Source organism: Ptiloglossa arizonensis, chromosome 4, assembly GCF_051014685.1.
Source record: "Ptiloglossa arizonensis isolate GNS036 chromosome 4, iyPtiAriz1_principal, whole genome shotgun sequence".
Classification (NCBI taxonomy): domain Eukaryota; kingdom Metazoa; phylum Arthropoda; class Insecta; order Hymenoptera; family Colletidae; genus Ptiloglossa; species Ptiloglossa arizonensis.
In genome coordinates, this window is record NC_135051.1 from 20,039,864 (window position 1) to 20,063,456 (window position 23,593).

The window sequence follows — 23,593 nt, forward strand, 5'->3', positions numbered from 1 at the left end:
TAGACTCTTATCGAGTAGGAGATCTTGAGTCGATCTTCTTTCTCTCAAGATAGCTTTCTTTGTTGAATAAGCAGGCTTTTCTCTGTTGGGAATTGGTTTAATTTTTAATCCGGTGATGAATTTTTTATTTGCTCTGGGTAGATCGCCTCTGGTCATATTTTATCGGTAGGTCTTGAGTCGATTTCCTGTGCTATTCCTATGGTGACTGGTCCCAAAGTAGCTTTCCTCGATATTGTATAGTCAATCTTTCCCCCTTTGCGAATCACTTAATACAAGGAGAAAATTTCTTTCGGTTCTGACTAGCAAGAGAGACACTCAACGAAAAATATTTGTTTCCTTATTTTCTCTTAACGAGTATCGCGTCTCTTCTTATGAAAATCAATCTTAACTCGTAATTAGTCTTTCTTATTTACAGTATCTGCAAACATACCTTTTGGTGTTCTCACAATACAGAGTCGGGTACATAAATAATTTTAGAACGTGTAGTTACAGCCTCTTGACGAGGTGCACGATACGTCATAACAGGATGCTTCGACGTTTCGCGGAGGAAAAGTCCTAACCGCGGCTTTACGAGGTACTATAATTCTGACCATCGGTGCTGGCACGTTCCCAAGAATCGGCCAGCGGCTAGATGCTCATTCGGATAACCGGCTAATGCCAAGGTTTACGCTCTTTTTCGTCGACGAATAGGATAGCAATCATCGCGGCGGGCCAGCTCGAAGACGCCTCGACCCCGAATCGAGTAATTGGATATCCGAAGTCGAGCCGTATAATGAAGAGATTATGCGTGCTTATGAAAGATAAGAATCCGTTTGGATCATCGCGCGAAAGGTATCCAGGGATCGCGATTCGGCCTTAAATTTTCGCGAATCGGTGTTACTTCGATGTATCCCTCCCCCTTTACCCCCTCCAGTTTTTTTCTTTTTTTTTTTTTTTTTTTTTTACTTTGCTCGGAACTCGCAGCGTGAAATTGGTCCGATAGCGGGTCAGACCTGAGTCGACCTCGTAAGTCGAAGTTTCTCGTAAAAGGAGGACTGTAAACCACCGTCGTAAAGGAACTAACGGGAAGATTCCGAGTCGGTAATAAATTTGGGGAACGTTGCGTGACGACGATGTTGCGCAGCCGACGAATTGCGTCGAAACATCGGTAATTGTAAAATTGTAACGTAAACAACGCGCCAAGACGAGGAAACTTGAGGTAAACGAACTTCTCACGTGTCTGGAACAGCGAGTTCGAGATCGTTAAAGTCGAAGGAAGCTGAAGTATAATATTTGGGATCGTTAAAACGAGATGCTACAGTACGCGAGTGAAAAGATTGCATTTAGAGTCCCGGCGGGTTCTAGCCATTAAGGGGCGCCGTTTCGGCGCACAGGTGATAAATATATGTATATACTTTTCGCACGTGAGATGGTTCTTGAAGGAATGAAACTCGCTACAAGTTCAAAATGCAATCTTCTCAGGCGCGTACTGTAGAAGTGCACGTGACTGAACGAAACATAGAAAAATTCTTGTGCAATAGAACAAGTTCATCTTTCAGAAACTAATAAGCAGACTTCAAGATGGCCTGTGAAGGAATAGAACTCTCCAGATGCAATCTTCTCGGGCGCGTACTGTAGAAGTACACGTGGTGAAATAAAATATAGAAAAATTCTTGTTCAATAGAACAAGTTTGTCTTTCTGAAACTAACAAACACACTCCAAGATGGCCTCTTCAGAGGATTCTCCACGAGTCCAAATGCAATTTTCTCGAACGCGTACTGTACAAATGCACGTGATCGATTAAAACGTAGGAGGATTGACGTTGAAACGACGTCTAGGGGGATAATCTTTTAGAAACTAACGAGTAGATCTCAAGTCGGTTTGATAAATTGGAGAAGGGTTGCGTGACTCCGTAGAAACATCGCTAATTGTGAAATTATAACATAGACGCGATAAATCAAGGGGACATGAAAGTGAATGAACTCCTCGCGTGTCGGGGGCGAACGACACGTGTTTGAGACAGCGCTGAGGAGGATCATCTGCTTGGGGATTCATCCAACACGTTCGGAAGATAGTAATCTTGCTACGACAAATTTCATCAGCATATTTCGCACACGAATTGAAACCGTGCCGGTGTTAGTTACACGTAGGTGTGAATGAAATACTCGAACGTTTGGCATGAATGAACTTCTCGCGCGTCAGGTGCGAGTGACACGTGTTTGAGACAGCGCCAGAAAAGATCGAGTGGCTGTTTGGGATTCAGGTTCGGTTTCAGGTGCTCGAACAGTTTTCGGAAATGTAGATGGGGTTTTTTTAGCGCGTGGTGGCACGCGGTATGTGTGTGGCGTGCACGCGATGTGATTTAGAAGCGAGTTAATTTCTTACTTGGAATTCAACGATTCACCAGAGAATCGATAAATAAGGAATGCAAGAGTACTAGACACTTGGGAATTGGCACGAGTTCGTTAAAGAATTTCAGTTTACAGAATTTCATCGATTTTAATTTCTTTTCCTCCTTGATAAGCGGGATGATTGATCCAATGTATTTCTTTGAGATCTGAGGAAGAAGATTGCAGGTGTTTGAAAATTACTATAAAATACCAGAATCAAATTTACAAGGGTTTAAAAAATATTTATTTCTCCACTTGCAATACAATTAATTACTCCTATTCTATAATAAATCCTATTCTATTCTTTCGAAATTCTTTTAATATAATGATTCCCATATAGTTTCAAGCTTCGATTGGCAAATAGATACAGCTATTATTATACAGAGTGTCTCGGTTGAAAGACACCACCTACACCAAAAATATACATTTTCCTAGTAAAAAAATATGAATAATCTCGAAGAAAACTTGAAAAAAATGAGAAGAAAAAATTTCTCTGTTTCAAAATCGTTCAAATTACATTACAAATATGTTTCGAATATTTGAAAACGTAGATGATTTATTCTACTAGGTGATCCACCAATATTCTACCAGATACTAGGTTGAGGCATCCTGTATAAATAGAAACAAATTCCTAATACTTGACCTAATCTATAAATCCTAAAAGAATAGTTCTATAGTTCTATAGTTGCATTAATTCATAGTTGTATTAGATTTTTAAATCGTTGTCAGGTGTTGTTCTTTTCATCGATTTAAATGAAACGTTCACGCACGAACGTCGATAAAATTTCACCGAAGTGAAATTCATTGTCGCGCCGGGGTTGCGTTTTATCAGCGAAAAACGGAGAAAAACTCTACGCACATTTAATATTTACACCAAGAGGCGCCGTGGCGCGGCAGAAAGTGCTCCATAAAATATTAAACTTGCCACGTTCCCCGGGTCCCGTCTGTCCGGTTAAGAGTTCGAAGTTAACACCACGTCTCGACCCATTTACCAAGCCGAGAGTGGTCGCGCTCGTTTATATTCTCGGCGAATTCTAACGAACTCGGAGCGAACATTCAAAGAAATTGACGTAGAAATCGTAACCGTTTTCGCGTTACAACACAGTGGTAACGCTTGAATTAACTGTAACGGCCTAAAACCAACCGGTTCGTGGCAATCCGTTCTAATAACCCGAATTGCTCAAATTTACGAGTCCCAATTCGTCCGCGAGACGTTGTCAACAGGGGTGCGTGTGCAATCTTCGATTCACTCGAGGTGGAAAACTCTTCACTTTTACGGAGTATTACGGAGTAACGGAAATTTCTTAAGGGCAAACATTTTTGCAAGTGTTTGAAAACAATCTCCAGGGTTTCGTGTGTCTATATGATGTCTAGTTATTCCAAGTAGAATACCTTTTGTAGAGGTTTCTGGTAGAGGGTGGATCTGGTATTTGGTTGTGATGTAGTGGAGTGATATTGAAGAAAACTTAAAAAATGAGAAAATATTTAAAAGAAAGAAATATTCAATATTTGATATTGAACTATAGCAATGCAAACGAGCTACAATTAAAAATCTTTGTAGATGCTGTAAAATGGAGTTTAGGGTTCTTTGTATTCGTGTGGTACTTACTTGTTTTAGGTGAAACATCTTTTGTAGAGATGGTTAGTTTATTTAGTGAGATATGGTGGAGTGATGTTGAACTCTAGGGATAGAAATGATCCACGATAGAAAATTTTTGCACGATTTGGATTTGAAAATGTATTCTAGAATCTTTTGTATCTATATGGTGTCTAGTTCCAAGTCGAACACCCTTGCTGGAGGTGACTGGTAAACGTATTTAGTTCGTGATCTTGGAATAACGAGGTTAGGGGCTAAGTAGTCTAGGTACTCGTGAGCATTATACGCGGGACTCTTCCTTCGTGTCACTAATATATTTAGCAAATAAGCTGAGACTTTGAAGTTCTTGAGCTTTACGCAAGAAGTTTCCCTTTGTTATTCAACCTTGCAAAGTGCGTCTGTCGGATATTACAGTAAGTTCGTAAGTTACGCGAATTTGTACTGTTCGTGGCTCGAGAGAATGCATTCGACGGTTAACCACGCGAGATCACGGAAACATTGCCCATTGGTGGGCGCAGCTTATCTAATTGCACATATTTTGCATGTGTGTACTTATGTATATATATATATATACTGAATAAAATTCCCGATTTTTCAATTTTCTTTTTTCGAAAGAGGTACGTATAAATTTGTTCAATATTAGTAACAAATATCCACGTACTTGTTCACTGTTCATAGCGTCAAGAACAGAAAATAGATCAGAGCAGAAAGTATTCAACGATACTTTCTACAGTTTACCTCGATATAAGTCCTCTTTAGAGATTCATTAATAATTTTACAAATAAAGAAAGAAAAAATGGAAAAAGTGTATCACAAAAGTACAGGTCTCTCCCAGTTCGCATCGAAATTTCCACCTCTGCTTAACACACAGACTTTCGTTGATATTTATTGTTTCAAATTATATGATACACAAATTGAAAATAATGGCACCGAATGAATTACGTACGATTATTTCCCTCCTGTTGCCAATAAATTCGTCACCCAGTTTCGACACCGCATTAACAATTGCAAAATCCGCGAACAAAGTATTTGTATTCTCCCACCCCTACCCCGTACCACCCCGCATAAATCACGAAATGTGTACATATCTTGCGCGGCCGTGTACGTACAGCGAACACGCCTCATAACTCTCATTCCGGGCTGTTCGCGCCCGGCTACATTGTTCATGGCAATTACACTCGATCAAGCAACGCGAGGGGCGCGCTGTAAAAACGGATCAATTTCTCCTGGGCGCAATCGCGAAAATTACACGTCTCCAGTCGTACGGCTCGAATTACGCTCAGCGTGCACGTGTACACCGAGCTACGAAAATCATACGCCTTCGATTCGTTCGCCCGTGGAAACGAAATACCATAACACCCATACCGCGAACAGAGAACAAGAAAAGCGTCGGGGCTCTTAATCGTGCCAACAGGTAACGAGCTGAAATTCGCCCCGGAAGTTAATTAAAGAGCTTGCCGCGGGAACGTTCGACCTACATCCGACCGAGAAAAATTACAAGTCGTCAGGTGACATAATTGAACACGCCCAGGTCGGGATTCAGGAAACGTAAAAGTGCAAGGAGGAGAGCGAGGGCAACAATACGGGTGAACGATCGGAACGGTGGCAGCCGTTTGTCAATTTTCCATCGTTTAACAAAATAATACTGATTTTGGTAAATCGACAATTTTTTACGGATCGTTAACCGACATCCAGTGAGGAGATACGGATCGTTCTTTGAAGTATTATGTATGTTTACACGTACACACGTTAGGAAAAGTTTTTTTTTCTCATGGTTGTGTATCGATTTTCCAGGTATAAAAATTCCACAGCATTGGCGCGTGATCGTCAAAACTGTGTGCAAAATTTGAAGAAATTTCGGTTTGTACTTGCTCGAGAAAAAATTCTCAAAGTTGAACGGTTTTCCTACAGTACGCGCTCGAAGAGATTGCATCTGGAGTTCAGGCGCATCCTATTCGTTCGAAGGGTTCCTCAGCAAATACGACACAACGAAATTACTAGAGCTGTTGTGTTAAATTCCCCAAAGTATATTTCTCTAGAACTCCAAATGCAATCTTCTCGTTCGCGTATTATACATCTGCACGTAATCGTCCGAAACGTAGCAAATTCACCGCAACGAAATTACTAACTTTCCTGTGTTAAATTCCCCCAAGTATATTTCTCTAAAACATCAAATGCAATCTTCTCGTTCGCGGATTATACATCTGCACGTAATCGTCCGAAACGTAGCAAATTCAGCGCAACGAAATTACTAACTTTCCTGTGTTAAATTCCCCCAAGTATATTTCTCTAAAACATCAAATGCAATCTTCTCGTTCGCGTATTATACAACTGCACCGCAACGAAATTACTATCGCTCCCGTGGTAAACTCCGCCGGGTATATTTCTCGAAAAATATCCCGTTTCGTTCATCCGGTCGGCGGACCCACGATTCTCGATGTCCTAACAAACGTAATAAGCTCACGAAGGTACCGTTACAGGGCGTCGTGGCACGATAATCGTCGCGAAATATTTCATCGCGAGCCGACCGCTCGAAACGAGACGACGACTCCGGAGAACCCGATCACCGTGTCGTTAATTATCGAAACGGGGCCATTTGTTTTTCAGACGATCGTAATTGAGCGGAGCCGCCGACAGGGCGCACCTATCCATTGTACGGGGGACGCGGCTACATCGGAAAGGTGGTGCACCGCCCGTTGCATCAACCGGGATGCAGCCAGGGGTCCCCCCTTCGATCGTAGCGAGAGCGAATCGAATGCACGCCGGGTCGATAATATCCACGTTCGCGCGATCGATCGAACTCATGCCCCGTCCTCGAAAAACGACACGTTAATTGTCGATTATTAGGGGTAGTTTATAACGCGGACGATTAAGTCGGCGATGAACGGCCCTAACTCGCGTGGGGTCGGCTTTGGATCCTCGGCTGGCTTGTGATTAGCGTACTGTTCAACGAATAGGGGGATCCGTGGTCTTCTACTTTATAGATAAACTTCCTGGGTACGTTTCTCGAAATAATTAGGAGATCGTTTGATTTAACCGTATACGGTATTTAATAGCGACGGAGATTTATTGAATTTGATATCGATGGTACTCGAACGAGACGATATTACTTAACCTCGTTGAATTATTGCATAATTAGTTTTTTCTCTACTTTGAATACGAAAGTACTGAACTGTCGGTCCCCGTTTTGAATTATCGAATTTGTAATTTTCTGGGTGGCGATGAGATCGTGTAATTTTGTGAAATAATTATCTTATATTTTATCTTTGATTATTCACGCGAAATAAAATTTACTTTTTTCGTTAAAGTTACAATATGGGTGTGTGCAATCTCAATAATAGTGTGTTTTATTACGAAGTATGAAGTAAATTGACATCGAGGTCTTCTGGTCTGATAGTTTCCTGGGTATACTTCTGGTAAATAATTAGGGGTTCGTTTGCTTTAATAACTGTGCGATTGGATACTGTGTTTAATAGTGACGGGGTTATGAGACCGGCAGGGTTAGGTATCGACGATGCACGTGCAGCTCGATGTTACCTGACCCTGTTAATTACCAAATTACTTTTCTCTGTACATCGAATTCGAAAGTATTCAATTTGTGCTCACTGGGAACGAAATTATACAATTTTCTAAAACAGGGAATTATTTTACATTTTACTTTCTTTTTTATCGTTTTAATTATGTTCCTCACGAAGCGTAATCTTAACTAGATTGCGCTTCATCACCGATGAAATATCAACGCTGAGACCGAGGTCTTCTAGTTTACGGGTAAACTTCTTGGGTACACTCCTGAAAATAATTAAGGGATCGTTTACTTTAATGACCATGTGACAGGACACGATACTTAACAGTGATGAGGTTAATACGAACTCTGTCGATACTCGAGCAGTGTGACACCAAAATTCTTAGGCCATTGACCCTTCGACGAGGAAGTTCTTTTTCTGACAATGTTCTCAATCTTTTGTTAGATACAGTAATATCTGTAAATAGTACCGTATATATATTAAATAAATACGTACATATATAATATAATTAATTAAAAAATATAATATAAATATATATATAGAAAGATATATATGTAAATATATATAATCACACATAAAATCATAAAATGATCTTCTCGTTAGTGATCTCAATGGGACAGTTTCGAAACCCTGAAAGAAAGATAGAAAACTATTTTATTATATTTATTGTATCATAAATCGCACGTTACGTGACACTGTACGATCCGTGCTCGTCAAATTTTACAAATGATCAATTACCAAATTTTTTGCACATCGTTCTCAAAAGCAATTTTTGTCAAAAAAAAAAAAAAACTGAAAGAAAATGGTTTCTCACGACGCGCAACTAATATACGATCTTAATCAAACTGCATTTCGTAGTATCGAGGAAGATACTACCCTTTCTTTTTCCCCAGCGTTGCTTTAATATCCAACGAGTATAAATTTGAAGAAATTACCATTAGACTGGGTTTTATTACCGATGATGTATTAACGGTGCACAGTCTTGGTGAATAATTCGTGCGATAAAACATGTCGCGAGTACGCGGGAGATACCGGGAACGCAAACTTTACACGCGAGGGTCCAGCGGGCGCGAGCCACGATATTAAAACCGAAGTTCACCGGTGAGGATCGCCAGCGCACGTTGTTAATAGGTCATTACGCAAGCGTAATGGAAATCGATAATTAATTGATCCGGGGAGAGTGCACGACCCTTCGCACCGCTGGTAATTGACTCTTGAATATTTATGATTAACGAATTAGCAGCGTTGCAGATCGTATAATCTGATGCTCGAACGTCGCCCGCGCGGAATTTCACTTTTAAAATGGACTCTCGGTTTCTTAATCCGACACTTCGCGCACCTCGATTATCGCTCAATTTACCACCTCGTTGCAACAAAAACCAAACACACGTCCGTTGTAATTTATCTCTGAAACTTGTTTCGTTTAAAACGTATTATTTTCTCACGTAATTTGTACACTGAATTTACAAAACGTACACCCTCTTCGATCGCACGATTCCGAATTATCGTGTGCGTGATATTTCACACGGGGACCAGGTCTCGAGATCAAGTTTTTAAGAAAGATTAGAATTTTTTAAAACTTTTTAACGAATGGTGAACTGAACGCTGCTTTCGAGTTCGGTGACGTGTTCGGGAATGAAATAGAATCGTAAAAGTGTATCTCGTTGAGAATTTTCTTTCCAAATGCCACCATTTTCGGTGCGTGAGTTTTGGAAAGTTTCGTGCGATGCAACGCGTGCGTTGAACGCCTGTAGCGCGTTCGGCGAATACGGTCGATAGAAACTACAGTTGAAATTCCGCACGCGCGGTGAGTGCTGAAATTTTACTACCGGAAAGGTTAAAGAAGGGAAGGAGAACGAGCTTAGAAGTTTCTTTAATCTTTTATCACGTAACTCAGGGTGCACAATGACCCTCCGAAGCAGTGACGTACAAACGGTCGAAAGAAAAAAAGGAAGGGTGAAAAAAAAGGGAAGAACCTTAATATTTTCTTCGAGCTTTTATTATGCAAGTGTGCAGATTGATCTTTCGAAGCGGTGATATGCATTCGCGAATCATCTTCGTACCTTGTATTTGAGACAGATTCAAAATGGGCTGTGCAACATTCCAAGTGTATAGAAAACCTCATAGGGTACCTCAGAGGGTACCAGTTTAAAGAAAAGCTCTTATCGAATAGAGTTCTAGGTACCATGATTGCTTATATCGAATAGAGGATATATTTAGTTCCTATTGGTAATTTACTCGATAAAAATCCAATCTGGTGTTCGACAACATTGTTTGACCATGTATTATTGGTATTGAGTTTCGTTCTTCTTACATCATTATTTCGTTTTCTCTAATAAACAAGAAACAAAAGGAAAAAGAAAAATACACTATTCATAGGTCCAAGTAAGATGAATATAAGTATAAAATCCTCATAAATGTTTCCTACACAGAGAATCATTTAATGCACTTAGCAAACCTGTTAAATTTGTCAATTGAAAAGCACCAAGAAGAAAGGAATCCCTCTCTCGTACTCTACTCGGACTACCAGCTCGATTCATCGGATTGGAGAGAAACACGAGTCGGACTAAAGCGTTCCTAACCTCCAAACCACGCGTTAGTTGTCGGAACAAAGCTCACGGTGACCCTATTCATCGCGAAAACGAAACATCCCCGTACCTTCCGACATTCCACAACCTGATTTTTATTTACATTGAACAGTTCATTCCGTTAAAGAGAAACACCAATCGTGCCAAAAACACACCTAACCTCGAAACCGTGTTGTTCAAATCGGAACAAAGCTCACGGTGACCCTATTCGTCGCGAAAATGAAACATCCCTGTACCTTCCTCCAGAACCTGATTTTTATTTACATCGAGCAGTTTATTCCGAAATTTTACCAAAAATGTCTCAAACTTATACCGAAACGAAAGAATCTATGCAACGCCAAGATTCTAAAATCCTCGTCAATGTTTCCAACGCAAAGAGTCATTCGATGCACACGCTGAACCCGTTAAAGAGAAACACCAATCGTGCCAAAAGCACACCTAACCTCGAAACCGTGGTGTCCAAGTCGCAACAAAGCTCAAGATGACCCTATTCATCGCGCAAATAAAACATCCCTGTACCTTCCAACATTCCACAACCTGATTTTTATTTACATCGAGCAGTTCATATCAAAATTTTACCAAAAATTTCTCACACTTATACCGAAAGGAAAGAATCTATGCAACGCCAAGATTCTAAAATCCTCGTCAATGTTTCCAACATAAAGAGTCATTCGATGCACACGGCGAACCCGTTAAACAGAAACACCAACCGTGCCGAAAGCACACCTAACCTCGAAACCGTGTTGTCCAAGTCGTAAGAAAGCTCACGGTGACTCGGTTCGCGGTGGCGTAGAAACGCGTTCGGCTTCCACGAATCGTCGACATTTCGATTTCCACGTTTCCGCGCCCACGCGAAAGGTCCCGCGCCAACGTAGCCTGTAGCGCAAACCGCGCGCGCTCCGAATAGAATAGAATCTCGATAACGAGAGGCACAGCCGCGATGCAATCTACGCCGAAGGGGCATCCCGGCGCGGACAAGGGGCTCATTAGTAGCGCGGCGATATGCAGAATACCGAAAGTTGCAAAAACTCGACGGTATGCACATGCGAAAGTGGTCCCGTATCTGATTGCAGCCGGTAAACTGCACGTGCCTTCGTGAATGCCTGAGCTGGAGATAACGCCCGTTCGATAATACTTTAAATGGTTTATCGGTTATTAATAACGCTTATTAATAAATACCGACGCGGTTCGTCGACTGAAACGCTACGGTATGCTCGGTTGCTCGGTTTTCGAGGGGGGGACCGCGTGGAATAGTCGCTGGCTGGTTTCTTTTTTTTTTGGCGGGAGAATTTTTTCACCAGCGGCAGTTTCGAATCGTTCGCGGTGCTGGATTTATCGCGAAAGTGGGGACGCTTTGTGAAAGAGGGTGCTCGGTGTTGCGATTGTTCGACTCGAATGTTGTTAGTGGAGAATCGGGTTACTAGAAGGGGCAATTTTTGTTTTAGAAGAAGTTGTATATATTTCTTTTTTTTTGGGGAGAATAATATTTGCATTTTATGAAATATTTAAGGAGAGAGGGATCCACGTGTAGAGGAGTCTGTGCATAGAAGGGTATATGCGTAGATGGGTCCTTATACGGAAAGGGACCCACTTAAATGAAAGTCCCAACAAGGGGCCCCAAGAGGTATTTATTTTGTGATTATTTGATCGCGAAATATTATTCGAAAGAGGGGAAAACCAGATTGCGAGATGTGCAATTGTTCACCGTCTAGGGGAGAGAACCAATAAGAGGATAAATATATATATTGATAATAAATAACATTTACCTTTCACGAAACATTAATAAATCGCTCAAAGTAATTAACCCCGAAAGTTTAAATCCGCCATTCCTTATCGATAGCACTGCCAGTAAATAGTTTACCGACAATTACTTATTATTAATTTCCACTTCCTTGTTAGCACTTTCTCTTTTTATTTATCCGCTACATTATTCTCAAGTTATGTAAGATCAAACGGAAAGTCTTTGGAGAATTTTATTTACGTTAATTTTTTTAAACGAAAATACAATATTCGTTGTTTATACTTACTGAAAATATCGATCGATGAGAATCACAAATATTGAACAAATTTGGAAGAAGACTTTCACTTCCTTTTCACTTATATTTTTAATCATTCGAATATAACAAAACTATGTTTACTCTACAATCTACACTCGTTACCTCGAGCCTCGGCACACCCTATTTGCGAATCACCGTGCTTATTGAAGTGTTTGCGCGGCAAACTAAATTATGTTCAATAACGGTTGCGAAATTTCATTAGGCGTCGTTTATTTTACACTGATTGCGCCACGCCTGTCTCGTTTCCGCGCGAAGACAGCGGATTCACGTTGACCAAGAGCGATTCAAGAAATTGCAGAGTAGGCACGCTTCATTACGTCGTTCGTAACGCCTCAATTCTCCCACTCCGTTTACTCCAATTTACCTTCTTAAGCGTCACGCGTTCTTTTGCATCGTTACGATCCGCGTAATTTTTGCTGATAATGCCCGGAACTCTATTATCGGGGAAACTTACGAAATTGACCAATTAATTATACGTTCTTACCAGAGCTTTTGTTACGGCGCAGAAAATTAGACTTTATTTACCACGCTGCGGGGGAAGTTTCAATTACGAGCACGGTACCCTTGCCCGGCTGCTCTATTAATTTCCCAGAAGATACGTTTGAGAATACTTCTCCGCCCTGGAAATATACAAACATAACGAAATCGCAAACATATTTTCCCCTAGCTACAATTTTTATTAGTTTTAATTTCATCTCGATGCACTGTGCATTTTTCAGAGCACCCAAGTAGAACAATCGAATCGCAAACGCAACTTTGCAATGTACATTATCTTTCGAAATGGATGAAAATATAAATCTGTATTATTATTTCTTATTATTTCTATTTTCGTTAGAGTTGCTTCATACACTCACAATAGACAAGCTTCTCAATTTTATATTTATTAAATATACAGACGAGAAAAATATATTTTAATTGCAAGCTTATCCTTGTCGATACTTCATTTCTGAAGAATCGTGCTTAAAATTTGGAATAGATTAATTTTTCATCGCCCGGAACGTTATTATCGAAGAAAATTGGCATTGCTCTCGGGTAAATTCGCCACCCGGGTAACTAACGTTGAATTAGGTATAAAATGTTATTCGAAGTTCGGTAACCGCGTTGAAACCCCGGTCCAGACGGTTGTTGTAATTGTTTGAAGCTCAGTCGGAGGGTCGACTCGATATAAGCCCGAAGAACTTGTCGTCTGTAACGAACCGGGCCGTAGGAGGTCCTCGTTAGAAGTACTCTGGATGCAGGTCCGTTTGGCCAAGACGCTTTACATATTCATGCAGGCCCAGATCTTGTTCGATGTATCGTGAATTTCGTAGTTCGCAACCGTTGGATGTTCATAAGCTTAGCCTTCATCTGGAATCGTGAAAGATGTTACGTATCGCCGCAGGCTCCTATACCCATCAAAGCGTAAACTTGATCTTTGAAAGTTTCAGCTGCGACAGTATAATCGAGGGACTCCATTTCAACGTTGCATCGGTGATCCTTTGATAACGCTTGAGACTATCGACCGTAGCTATTTCGAGACATGGTTTCGGAAGACACGTACCTCGAGCGTTTTCCTTTGATTTTATCGATAAACAAAATTGTTACCCGACGAAAGTTACGGGGTGAGTCTTATCGAGGTCTGGGTCAAGGGTTTACCGAGCTTCGAGTACAGGTCGAGTAATCGGTGTAACGTGGATCGAATTATTTCACACGATAGAAATGAAAATGAAAACCTAACCTATATTCAAGTGTCTCGCGAGCAACGTGCGAGAGGTTATCGACAAATTCAATTCTAATAATAATAATAATGATACATCAGTGAACGTAGCAAGATTCTATAAATTAACAAGATTCTATAAATTAAGAAGATTCTATAAATTAAAAAGATTCAATAAATTAAAAAGAGAGATATTAAACTATGAGAGTACGATTAAATATACGAAACATTATTAACCGAACCTTGGAAATATACGATAGAAGAGAAATAGAGAACAAGAAAAATTTATTATATACAAACGAATAACTACGTCTGTAAAAAAAGAAAAATAACGAATAGTATTTTTGGAAAATTTCATATTTATTCAATATTTTCACGTTTCCGTGTCTAACGACTAGCATCTTCGAAGAAATTTTCATTTGTTCGTCAGTCGGTGTGAAATCCATTGCGATTCAAGGGAACGTCATAGACGTGGTACTAAAGTGTACCAACGGTTCGTAATTAAATTCTGACGTACACAGTTCGCATTGTGGCTCATTGTCATTTTGCAATCAGGGACCATGGAATCGTGGCGTGCCCCCGCGGAGTCATTTAATTCCACTTAACATCAATTTCTCGTTCGCCGGCCAATTAAAATTATTCGCCGGGGACCAATTACCGCACCCACTGGGGGCATCCAATCGTCAAGGGCGAAAGGCGATAAACCAAGCGTGTTTCGGCGAAACCGGTTAGCGCGATTCTCGCGCGCGTACAGAACCGCCGTGAGGATTCCGCGGACGCAATTAGACCCATGAAAACTGCGTTCCAATTAACGCCCCCGTATACCAGCGGCACGCTGTCATGTTTTATGCAAGTATCTCGCTCACGAGGTTCGCACCTGCGACCAATTACAGCGGTTCTGACCGCCCGGCGACGTCCCTGCGATTCTTCAATTAATCGAAATTTAATCGCGAGCTGCGCGGTAACAAGGCGCCGATAAAAAGAGGAAACGTGCCTAATTGTTGCGAGCGACTCGTTTGAATCGGTATCCTGTTGGATCTGTGAAATCTTCGGAAGCCCATCGTCTCTTCGAATTAAAGGATCCTTAGTAATTTTATCATACTCGAGACGATGATTTTATTTTTTTTTTTTTTTTGACGAGAAATGTCGGTGATATTGATTTAAAATTTTGCTCGTGTTTTTATTTATATTTTAGTGGAAAATAATATACACTGCGTACTTAGTGTAGTGTAAGGTGCACTTTAGTGGGAATAAGGTGCGAATATTGGATGCGAGTATAATTATTTAAGAGAAAGTAAAGAGAAGCGTCCTTAATTGTTACAACAACTTTGTGTTTAATACGCTCGGTATCTCTGTGGATCCACGAAATCCCGGTAAACCCTTTATTCCTCAGAATTAAGGGATCGGCTTGGGTTGCAGCCCTAGTAATTTGATCATATTCGAGATGATTTCTTCCAAGAGAGAAATATCAGAGATGTGAGATTCAAAGTTTCCACGAATATGAATCTATCGTACATGTGTTATCATTTATCTTGTCCAGTTAGGAGAATTTTGTCGACTGTAAATAATGAATTTTATTGACACACTGCCTAGAAAAATCTTGTATTTAAAACTCTGACAAGGTAAACTTCTATTATTACAATAGAATTCCAAACCCCAAAAATTGGGAAAATTCTTGTTCTATGTAAACGTGACTGTTGTCCAATCGGTGAAATTTCACCATAATTTTTACACGATAATGCTTTCAAGGCTGGAAACTATGATCTTTATTTTCAAACACCCTCTACCATAAATAATTCGTCAAAATGGTAAACTTCAACTATTAGAATTCCAAGCCCCAAAAATCGAAAAAATTCTTATTCCACGTAAACGTGACTGTTGTCCAATGGGTGAAATTTCACCGTGATCTTCGCACGATAATGCTTTCGAGGCTGGAAACTTTAAGGATGTGTAAAGAATCGATGATCTTTGCTTCCAAACACGGAACTCCGTACACCGTAAATAATTCGGCAAGAAAGCCAGCCGCGTTACGCAATCCACGACCTTTTCAACGATTCGCTCCGGCGGGCAAGGTTGTTGTTGTTCGACGGCCATTAAACCAGCACGACACCTTGCATTGTTCTCGGCCAATAGCACCATCGGACCATTTTTCACGGGAATATTACGTCCTGGGACCGATAGCAGCCGTTCGAACCCAGACGGCCCGCTCGACCTGGCGAATGGTTCCACCACTGATTCCCGGGCAACGTTCCAAACCTCTCAATGACGCCCACTCGAAGAACTTACGCAACAACGCGCGCGCCGATGCAGCAGAAAAACACGTTCATTCAGGATTCAACGGACGCGCAGGCATTGCACCGGCTGCCACCCAGACACGACCAGCTTTTTGTTATCGCGAGCGAACCGCGCTGGGAATAATCGGTTCGCGCCCGCCTCGATACACCTCGGACATTTTCGTAATGTACACGGTCTCGTGTACCACTCGACGTAGAAAACACTTTTTCGTAATTGAAATTTTTTCACCGCGAACTGCACGCACTGATCGACGGTAACAGCAGACGCTGCGCCATCTGCGTCGGCTAATTGGTATCTCTCGTCGAAACTTTCTAACCTTACTTCGTATCAATGGTCTACGGGAAATTTCTTTTTTTCTTATACCATTGTCGTCGGTTTTGTATTTCTGTCAAATTACGATAGAGAAATTTGATTAAAAATTAATACAATTTACAACGGTGGTGACATTTGTTCGTTCTGAGTATTGAAAATTAATAGAATTTTGCAAACGCGAATGAAATATTCTTCCATTTGAGAATTAATGATATGTGTATTTAATGCTTTTAAAAATTGTTCGCGATCTTCAGAGAGGTCTGGGTTGGCCACTCGTATTTTAAGAAACCAGGTTATATTCTGCCATCTTTTATTCCACCTCGAGGGTTCTTCGGACTTGTTGCACTTGCTCGGATCAATTAGTGCCAGTTCGTTTCTAAGTTTCTAAGTTTTCAACCATTGTGGAATGCAAACTTTAGGGGAGGTTTTTCGAAAGATTTTTTACTTGCTTGCTCGAGGATCGTCGATAAAGTGGCTCTGGAATTAAATACACGTGCGTACGATCTAAAAAGTACCGAAGAACAGAAGTGTCGTTTCGTTTCAACTATCTGTAACAATTGCCATACATTAGAATAAAAGAAATAGTACCGTGGAATCTACCATCCACTTGTTTCTCCAAACGAGGAACAGATCACCCATACATGGCTGTCAGTACCTTGGATTAAATCCGAATAAAAATCTACCGTCCGTGGAAAAGTCCATCGAGCCCCATTATTCATCCCGAATAATTTCGTTTCGAATTCCCCGGATCGTGGTGAATTCAACGTTCGCATCGGTAGCATCCGCGTAGAAACCACCGTTTCACGGTGATCAAAAAGCCAATTCTCTATCGCTAATAACCAACACACAATCCCCCTCTACCGCTCGTCTTAAATCTTCCGATAGATATTCCCCGGAGGCGGGAAATTCGTATCTACCGGTGAAACGACAATTAACGAAACGACACGTACCACCGGGGTAACTAATTCGGCCGTATATCCGCGCACCGTATACACGCGCGAAATTTCTACCGGGTCGCTCGACAATTTTCCCCGATAAATCTGGCGGGAAAGTAGCGGGCGTCGCGGCTAATTCGTACAATTTCAGAAACACCGGGAAGATTTATCGTGCTCGCGCGCTCGCATGTAAATAGCGAGGGAACGTTCGGCGAACCGCGTGGCTGCGAAATAATTTATCGCCGGTCTTGCAACAGCCGGGGAACAACGACCGTGAGTGAGTCGGTCGTACGCGCAAGTGTACGCGCAGGTGTGCGCGCGCACGTTCTCCATAAATCGGCGTGCATCGGACTCGATCACCCGGTTGGCAGTCGTTCCAGTTCCGTCGCGCGGCAAGGGTGGGGGTAACACGCGACGGAAGGAGACTCGCTTTCGTCAGGTGGAAACAACGACTCGCGAGGAGACCGAGAGAGGAGAACGGCGTTCACGTAACGACGCGCGTAAACGCGTAACTGTCTGCCCACGCTGACGTAACGAGTTGCGGAACAACTTCGCGGTGAAACTTGTCCCGCGCCCGTAACGAGCCGCATTGACGCAAGAATCAAAGTCTGGGTCAATGCTGCCGCCGCGACCAGTTCCACGGGATGACGCCCGGAGACCGCTGGAGGCTACCGGAGAGCGCGAACTTATTTATTCGAAGACGTATCGCGTATCGCGTATCGGGGCTGATAAACGGGGGACATTTTTCTTCGGATGAACGTTACGAACATGGAATCGAAGACGAATTGTTTTTCGATCATCCACGATGTATTGATAATTTACGTATCGAAATATTGTCTAAAGAGAAAATTCTTTCTGTTTCAGGTCGTCGGTGCTCCTTCTATTTATTATAGGGCTAAGTGTGCCCGATGCCTTCGCGAAACACGTGAGTATCCTATCGGTTTTACATTATTCCAAGTCGATGTTGCGTATATATGTGTATATATATATTTCAACGAGGTCCGCCGATCCTGACGATAAACCTAAAACAAGGGCTCCGGCAGAACACCTTCAGCCGCATTCCTTTAGGCTTTATTGCTACCACCTCGTGGACGGTGGCTTGAGTTTCAAAGGAACGTAGCCTCGATCGAACTATCTTAGCGGGCGGAGAGTTTTTATAAATTTTACGAGAGCGTACAATGTAGAATTTATGCAGATGGTTGTGAAACGAGCTGCGCCCATTAGGCGCTAATCCTAATTTTAAGATCATGGGTGACCTTCTGTGTTCGAGGCCAGAGCATCGCTATTAAAGACACATCGTGAAAAAACACATTATTACGAGGATACGATAATAATAAGAATAAAGATTCTGGCGCTATTACGAATGAAATTACAATGCAATAAAAATTCCCTTGGAAAGGGTTCGAAGAATTTGACGCTAAACTCGGCCTTTTATTATTCTTCGTTACTAAAATTCTTCGTTTCTATTTCTGTTTATACCTTTAATGTTATTTTTAAATACACACGATGTTTCGTAATTAGTAGGACACACACGGATCTAATTGTACATCCAAAAACAATGGACAAACAATTCATCTGAACGTACATTTTATTTGTCCTCCTTCTTCAACACCGAAATATGGTAATTTGATCGATGAGAAGACATCTATGGGTTTTCCAGGGTAGTCTTCTTCAACACCAAAATATGGTGGTCAATTACGAATTAAATTTTCTATATTAAATGTTCTGTACAAATTTTCGATAGGATCTATATTAACCGATCAAATTACCCTCTAATAATCGAACAATCGTACCAAAAATTCCAACTATTATTTACAAACGCATCAATCTCTCGCTCACGAAATGCCAAAGAGCACAAACACGCGCATAAACAATTTTTATATTTTCATTCACAACCAACAATCAACTACCCAAGAGTAAATGGATCCTAAAAATTACGAAACATTTGTAAAAAAAAAAAACACTCCCTTTCGAGAAGGGGAATAAATACTCGAGTCGCGTACAGAGGATGACCAACTGTTCTCACCCACTCTCGACACCACAATTGCGCCCAATTTACGTCCTTCTTCTTGCACAGAGGTCACGAAAAATTCTCCTCGCAATGGTCCAAGTACAAACGTTCCATTCGACCCGTGACTCGTGTCATTTAATTCTGAGAGGAGCAACTTTGACCGGGCACAGGTGGTGTTTGGGGGGGTTGGGTGGGGGAAATAAGAGGTGAAATAAAAGCCACGGGCGATCACGCTGCCACCTCCTCATTGTGTCGCGAATTCACGTGCGAAATGAAAGCTACGTTGTAGCCCGTTGTTTCACGAAGGAAGAGAGTTTCGTCGCGACACGAGAAAATGGACGACCAGGACCACGAGGGACAAGGGACGAGGAACGAAACGGTCCACGGTAATCTCGTTGTATGCACGCGGCTGCTCGTTGTTCCTTCCCGCCCGATTCGTGTGTGTACCTACACACTGCATCCGTCTTACACGAGAAATAACTTACGGGAGGAATAAGTCAGGATCGTGTTTCTCGCCGCCTTTATGCACCGTTTTGGTCCTTGAACGCGGGGGCCTGCCAGGTGAACCGGGGGACCGCGCCTTCGATGAACTCTGCGGAGGGAACGACGTTGTTTGGGGGGAGGGGAGATCGTGAAGTAAATACTAGAATAAATAACCGATTAATTGGACTTTTGTATGGTAGACTTCGTGTAAAATTTATAGCATCGGGGAATTTTAGTTTGGAGAGGGAGTCGTTTGGGGCACTGAATGTAAAACGTGCGATATCTCTGGTACTGTTGCTTTTAGCGGAAAAAGGTGTACGATAGAAATGATTGGGAATTAAATTTTCTATATTAAATGTTCTGTACAAATTTTTGATAGGATTTATATTAACCGAGATATCTCAAGTAGAAGTTATTACTAGTAGTGAAATCTATAGCATCGGGGAATTCTAGTTTGGAGAGGGAGTCGTTTGGGGCACTGAATGTAAAACGTGCGATATCTCTGGTACCGTTGCTTTTAGCGGAAAAAGATGTACGACAGAAATGATTGGGAATTAAATTTTCTATATTAAATGTTCTGTACAAATTTTTGATAGGATTTATATTAACCGAGATATCTCAGGTAAAAATTACTAATAGTGATTACGAATATTGAAACACTTTTGACCTCGTATTGGACAGAGATAGAAATATTTTTATTGGAATAAAAGTTTCGAATTACGAATGAAAGAGAAGCAATTTACTCGTTGAATAAAACGTGGAATTTGCTACATAAAAATCTCGTCATAAGATTGATAAATATCGTCTGTCAACATCAGTTTACATTTCTGTTTATTTCAAACAAAATGGTTCCACCTCGAAGAGGGTTGAACGCCGTTCAATAAGTACTCTCGAATATGTTGAACAAATCTTAGCGTAGTATGCATTTGAATGGCATCGTCGCGTAAATGACAGATTCAGGTGGCTCCGTAGGTAATAATCCAGTGAATTCAGATCTCAGTATCCAATTGCTTGCTCGAAGGCTAAGCAATTAGTCCTACACGCCTTATCCATTTACGATAGGACCGTCCATTCGGATAATGTCTAGATTCTCAACCGAAGTAAGAGGGAACACCGAGTTCTCACGATTAAGGAGATATTTGAGGTTAGGTTTAGAAACAGCACTCAAGCTGCAAGCTTACCACCTTTGCACTAACTATCTTCTCGTCTTTCGTTCAAACGTAAGGTGTCTTTCCATCCTTCAACTGTGGTTAGCTAGTTGTTACATCTCCTAAAAATTCTAGAATATTAAAACAAACTTATTACTTTTCACCCAATTAACAGTGCTCTCCAATTCTCGTTAAAAAAAAAGACACTATTTTCAAAGTGTCCCGAATCGAATAAATCGAACATCGAATAGAAATTCGACAACGAGAATCTCGAAATTATTTTTTCCTTGACTTAAACTTCCTTCTAAAGTAACAGTTGCCCCCGTAAACAATTTTATTGCGACGAATCGAAAGGAGATCGCGACAGAGACACGAAGGGAGTACACGTAACACCGAGCCTTCGTTTTCAATTTCGAAGTCGTATCGATCTCCCGGCTGTCACGAGCTTGTCACGTCGCGCGATGTTTCAACCGATACTCGAAAATTACGTTTGTCGAGCTCACGGGATGGCTGGTGGATGTTCGTGTGAATTTTTTGTCGCGAGAAATCGCGATACCACGACATCCTCGATGAGATTATCAGCGTAGGCGGACCGAGGGATGGACGAAAGGGGGTTGGGTGAACAACGAGACGCGAGGGAGAGTTCTGACTTATTGCTGCTTTTTACCATCATCAACGAACCCCATACCAGTTTCTGTGGCTAATCTGAGAGTTAAGTGGCCGTTAGGAGCGGTGAAGAAATGTTGGAAATGGCCGCGCCAATCTCGGTAGTCTCTGGCTCCTGGTGGTCTGGTCGTACACCAGGATGCCAAGTGAATGCAAATGATCCTTGAATCCATCGGAAATTGAGCGTTAAGTCCGATGATTAGAAACCTTTCAAACCTGGTGAAAGTGTGCCCAGCGTTTTACTGTTGCAACGTGCTTTCCCGATACACACGAGACGAGAGATACGGGACACGTAGCCACAAACACAACACGGAAGATGTCTCCCAAACGGTAAATGCTCATTCTCGAGAGAGAGTGATTGGATTCAGCAATTAGTAACTCGAGTCGTCTCTGTACTTTGCATATATGGTAAATGCTAATGAGATCCTGGGAGACTCTTAACGCGCGAACTATGGTGTTCGGGTTAAAATTGTGCAATCGATCGAACTTATAAGTCGGTAAGACCGTGTTCGACAGTGTACGATATTTATCGAACGATCGTTACTTCATTTATCTTGCATACTTATTCATGGAACGCACTTGGACGGCACAGTGCTTCGGTTCAACGTAGAGAACTCTTAACGAATTGTCGTGTTCGCGTTGCAAATTGAAAAGAATCACGTTTTATAATAATACAAATTTTTGAAACGATCCTTCTTCCATTTTTCTTGCATTCTTGTTTCTGTATGCACTCGTGCAGTGCTGGTTTAACCTGGAGAGCTCTTAACGAATTATCGTGTTTATATTAAAATTGTGGAATAAATCGATACTCTAGATGTTGGTGAGACTGTTTTCAACAATAATCAATCATCTCCCGAACGGTCGTTATTCTGTTTCTCCTTCGTTTATGTATGCAGTCACCTAACGTGCCTTCGGTTCGACCTATTCGAGGTCAAATAATGGCTGCATTAGTGGTCAGATAACCGCGAATGGGTTTTTACTTGGTACATCTCCGCGATACGATAACTTCCCGCGGTAAAAAGACCATTAATCATATACACCGTGAATTCGTGTTATACAAGGACTGCAACAAAAACCGGGGGTTTAAATGCACCGAGTCGCTGCACCCCGAGGACGTGCATTTGCGAATAATAGGAGAGTAATAGGAATTGATGGAAGGTTTCGTGTGCATCATTGGGGTCTTTTGTTAGTTCGCCTTGAAGCCGTAGATGGTCGGGATGATAAACCTTCAATAGCAATTCTTCGTTAAATTAATCGACGAAGCTTCGAAGTTTAATTGCTCGGGTTGGAAGCTCGAGGAAAACGGAGAATCGAGGTGGACATTTTTTGCGATTCACTTTCGTACCTGTCTCCATCGGGAAATTATACTTAAAAATAGAGAACAAATGCATTTCGAACGAACAATTTTTGCGCTCTATTCACTATCGCTCACATTTTTACTCATTGTTAAAACTATCCTCACAATTGCATCGATCTGGTGAGATTCAAACAAAATTCAAAATATCATAACACGAGTATTCGTTAAACAAAGAATTCGATATTTTATAATTTTTCTTTTCAAAAAAAACACTGTACAAAGTGGATCTTCGTACCAATCTCTATCATCTCAAGATCTAATCGTAACTAAATTTTAATTAAGCGTACACTTAAACTAGATCCCCAGGTAAAATCTAAGATAGTGATTCGGAGCACCTACTATAAAATATACAATACCTCTCTTATCGTTACTTTCACCGAAAAAATGTACATAACCAAAATGACTGAAAATTAAATTTTCAATCATTTCTGTTCCGCATGAATTTTCGATAGAATCGATATTCACCGAGATATCGACTCGAACTTTTTTCGAACGATATCTCTCATCTTCGACCCTTCGATGATTCCAGACTCTGGTTATTCGCGAATTTTCAA

General features: G+C 41.3%; 1 protein-coding gene across 7 annotated transcripts in view; it reads left to right on the forward strand.

Moving 5' to 3' along the window:
* Ppn (proteoglycan-like sulfated glycoprotein papilin) overlaps positions 1 to 23,593 on the forward strand; it is a 222,072-nt gene that overhangs the window by 133,021 nt on the left and 65,458 nt on the right. For all 7 annotated transcript variants that reach the window (XM_076308996.1, XM_076308994.1, XM_076308997.1 and 4 more), the window contains exon 2: positions 18,239 to 18,299. In XM_076308996.1, coding sequence (XP_076165111.1) covers positions 18,239 to 18,299 — 61 coding nt within the window. The remainder of the gene's footprint in view (positions 1 to 18,238; positions 18,300 to 23,593) is intronic.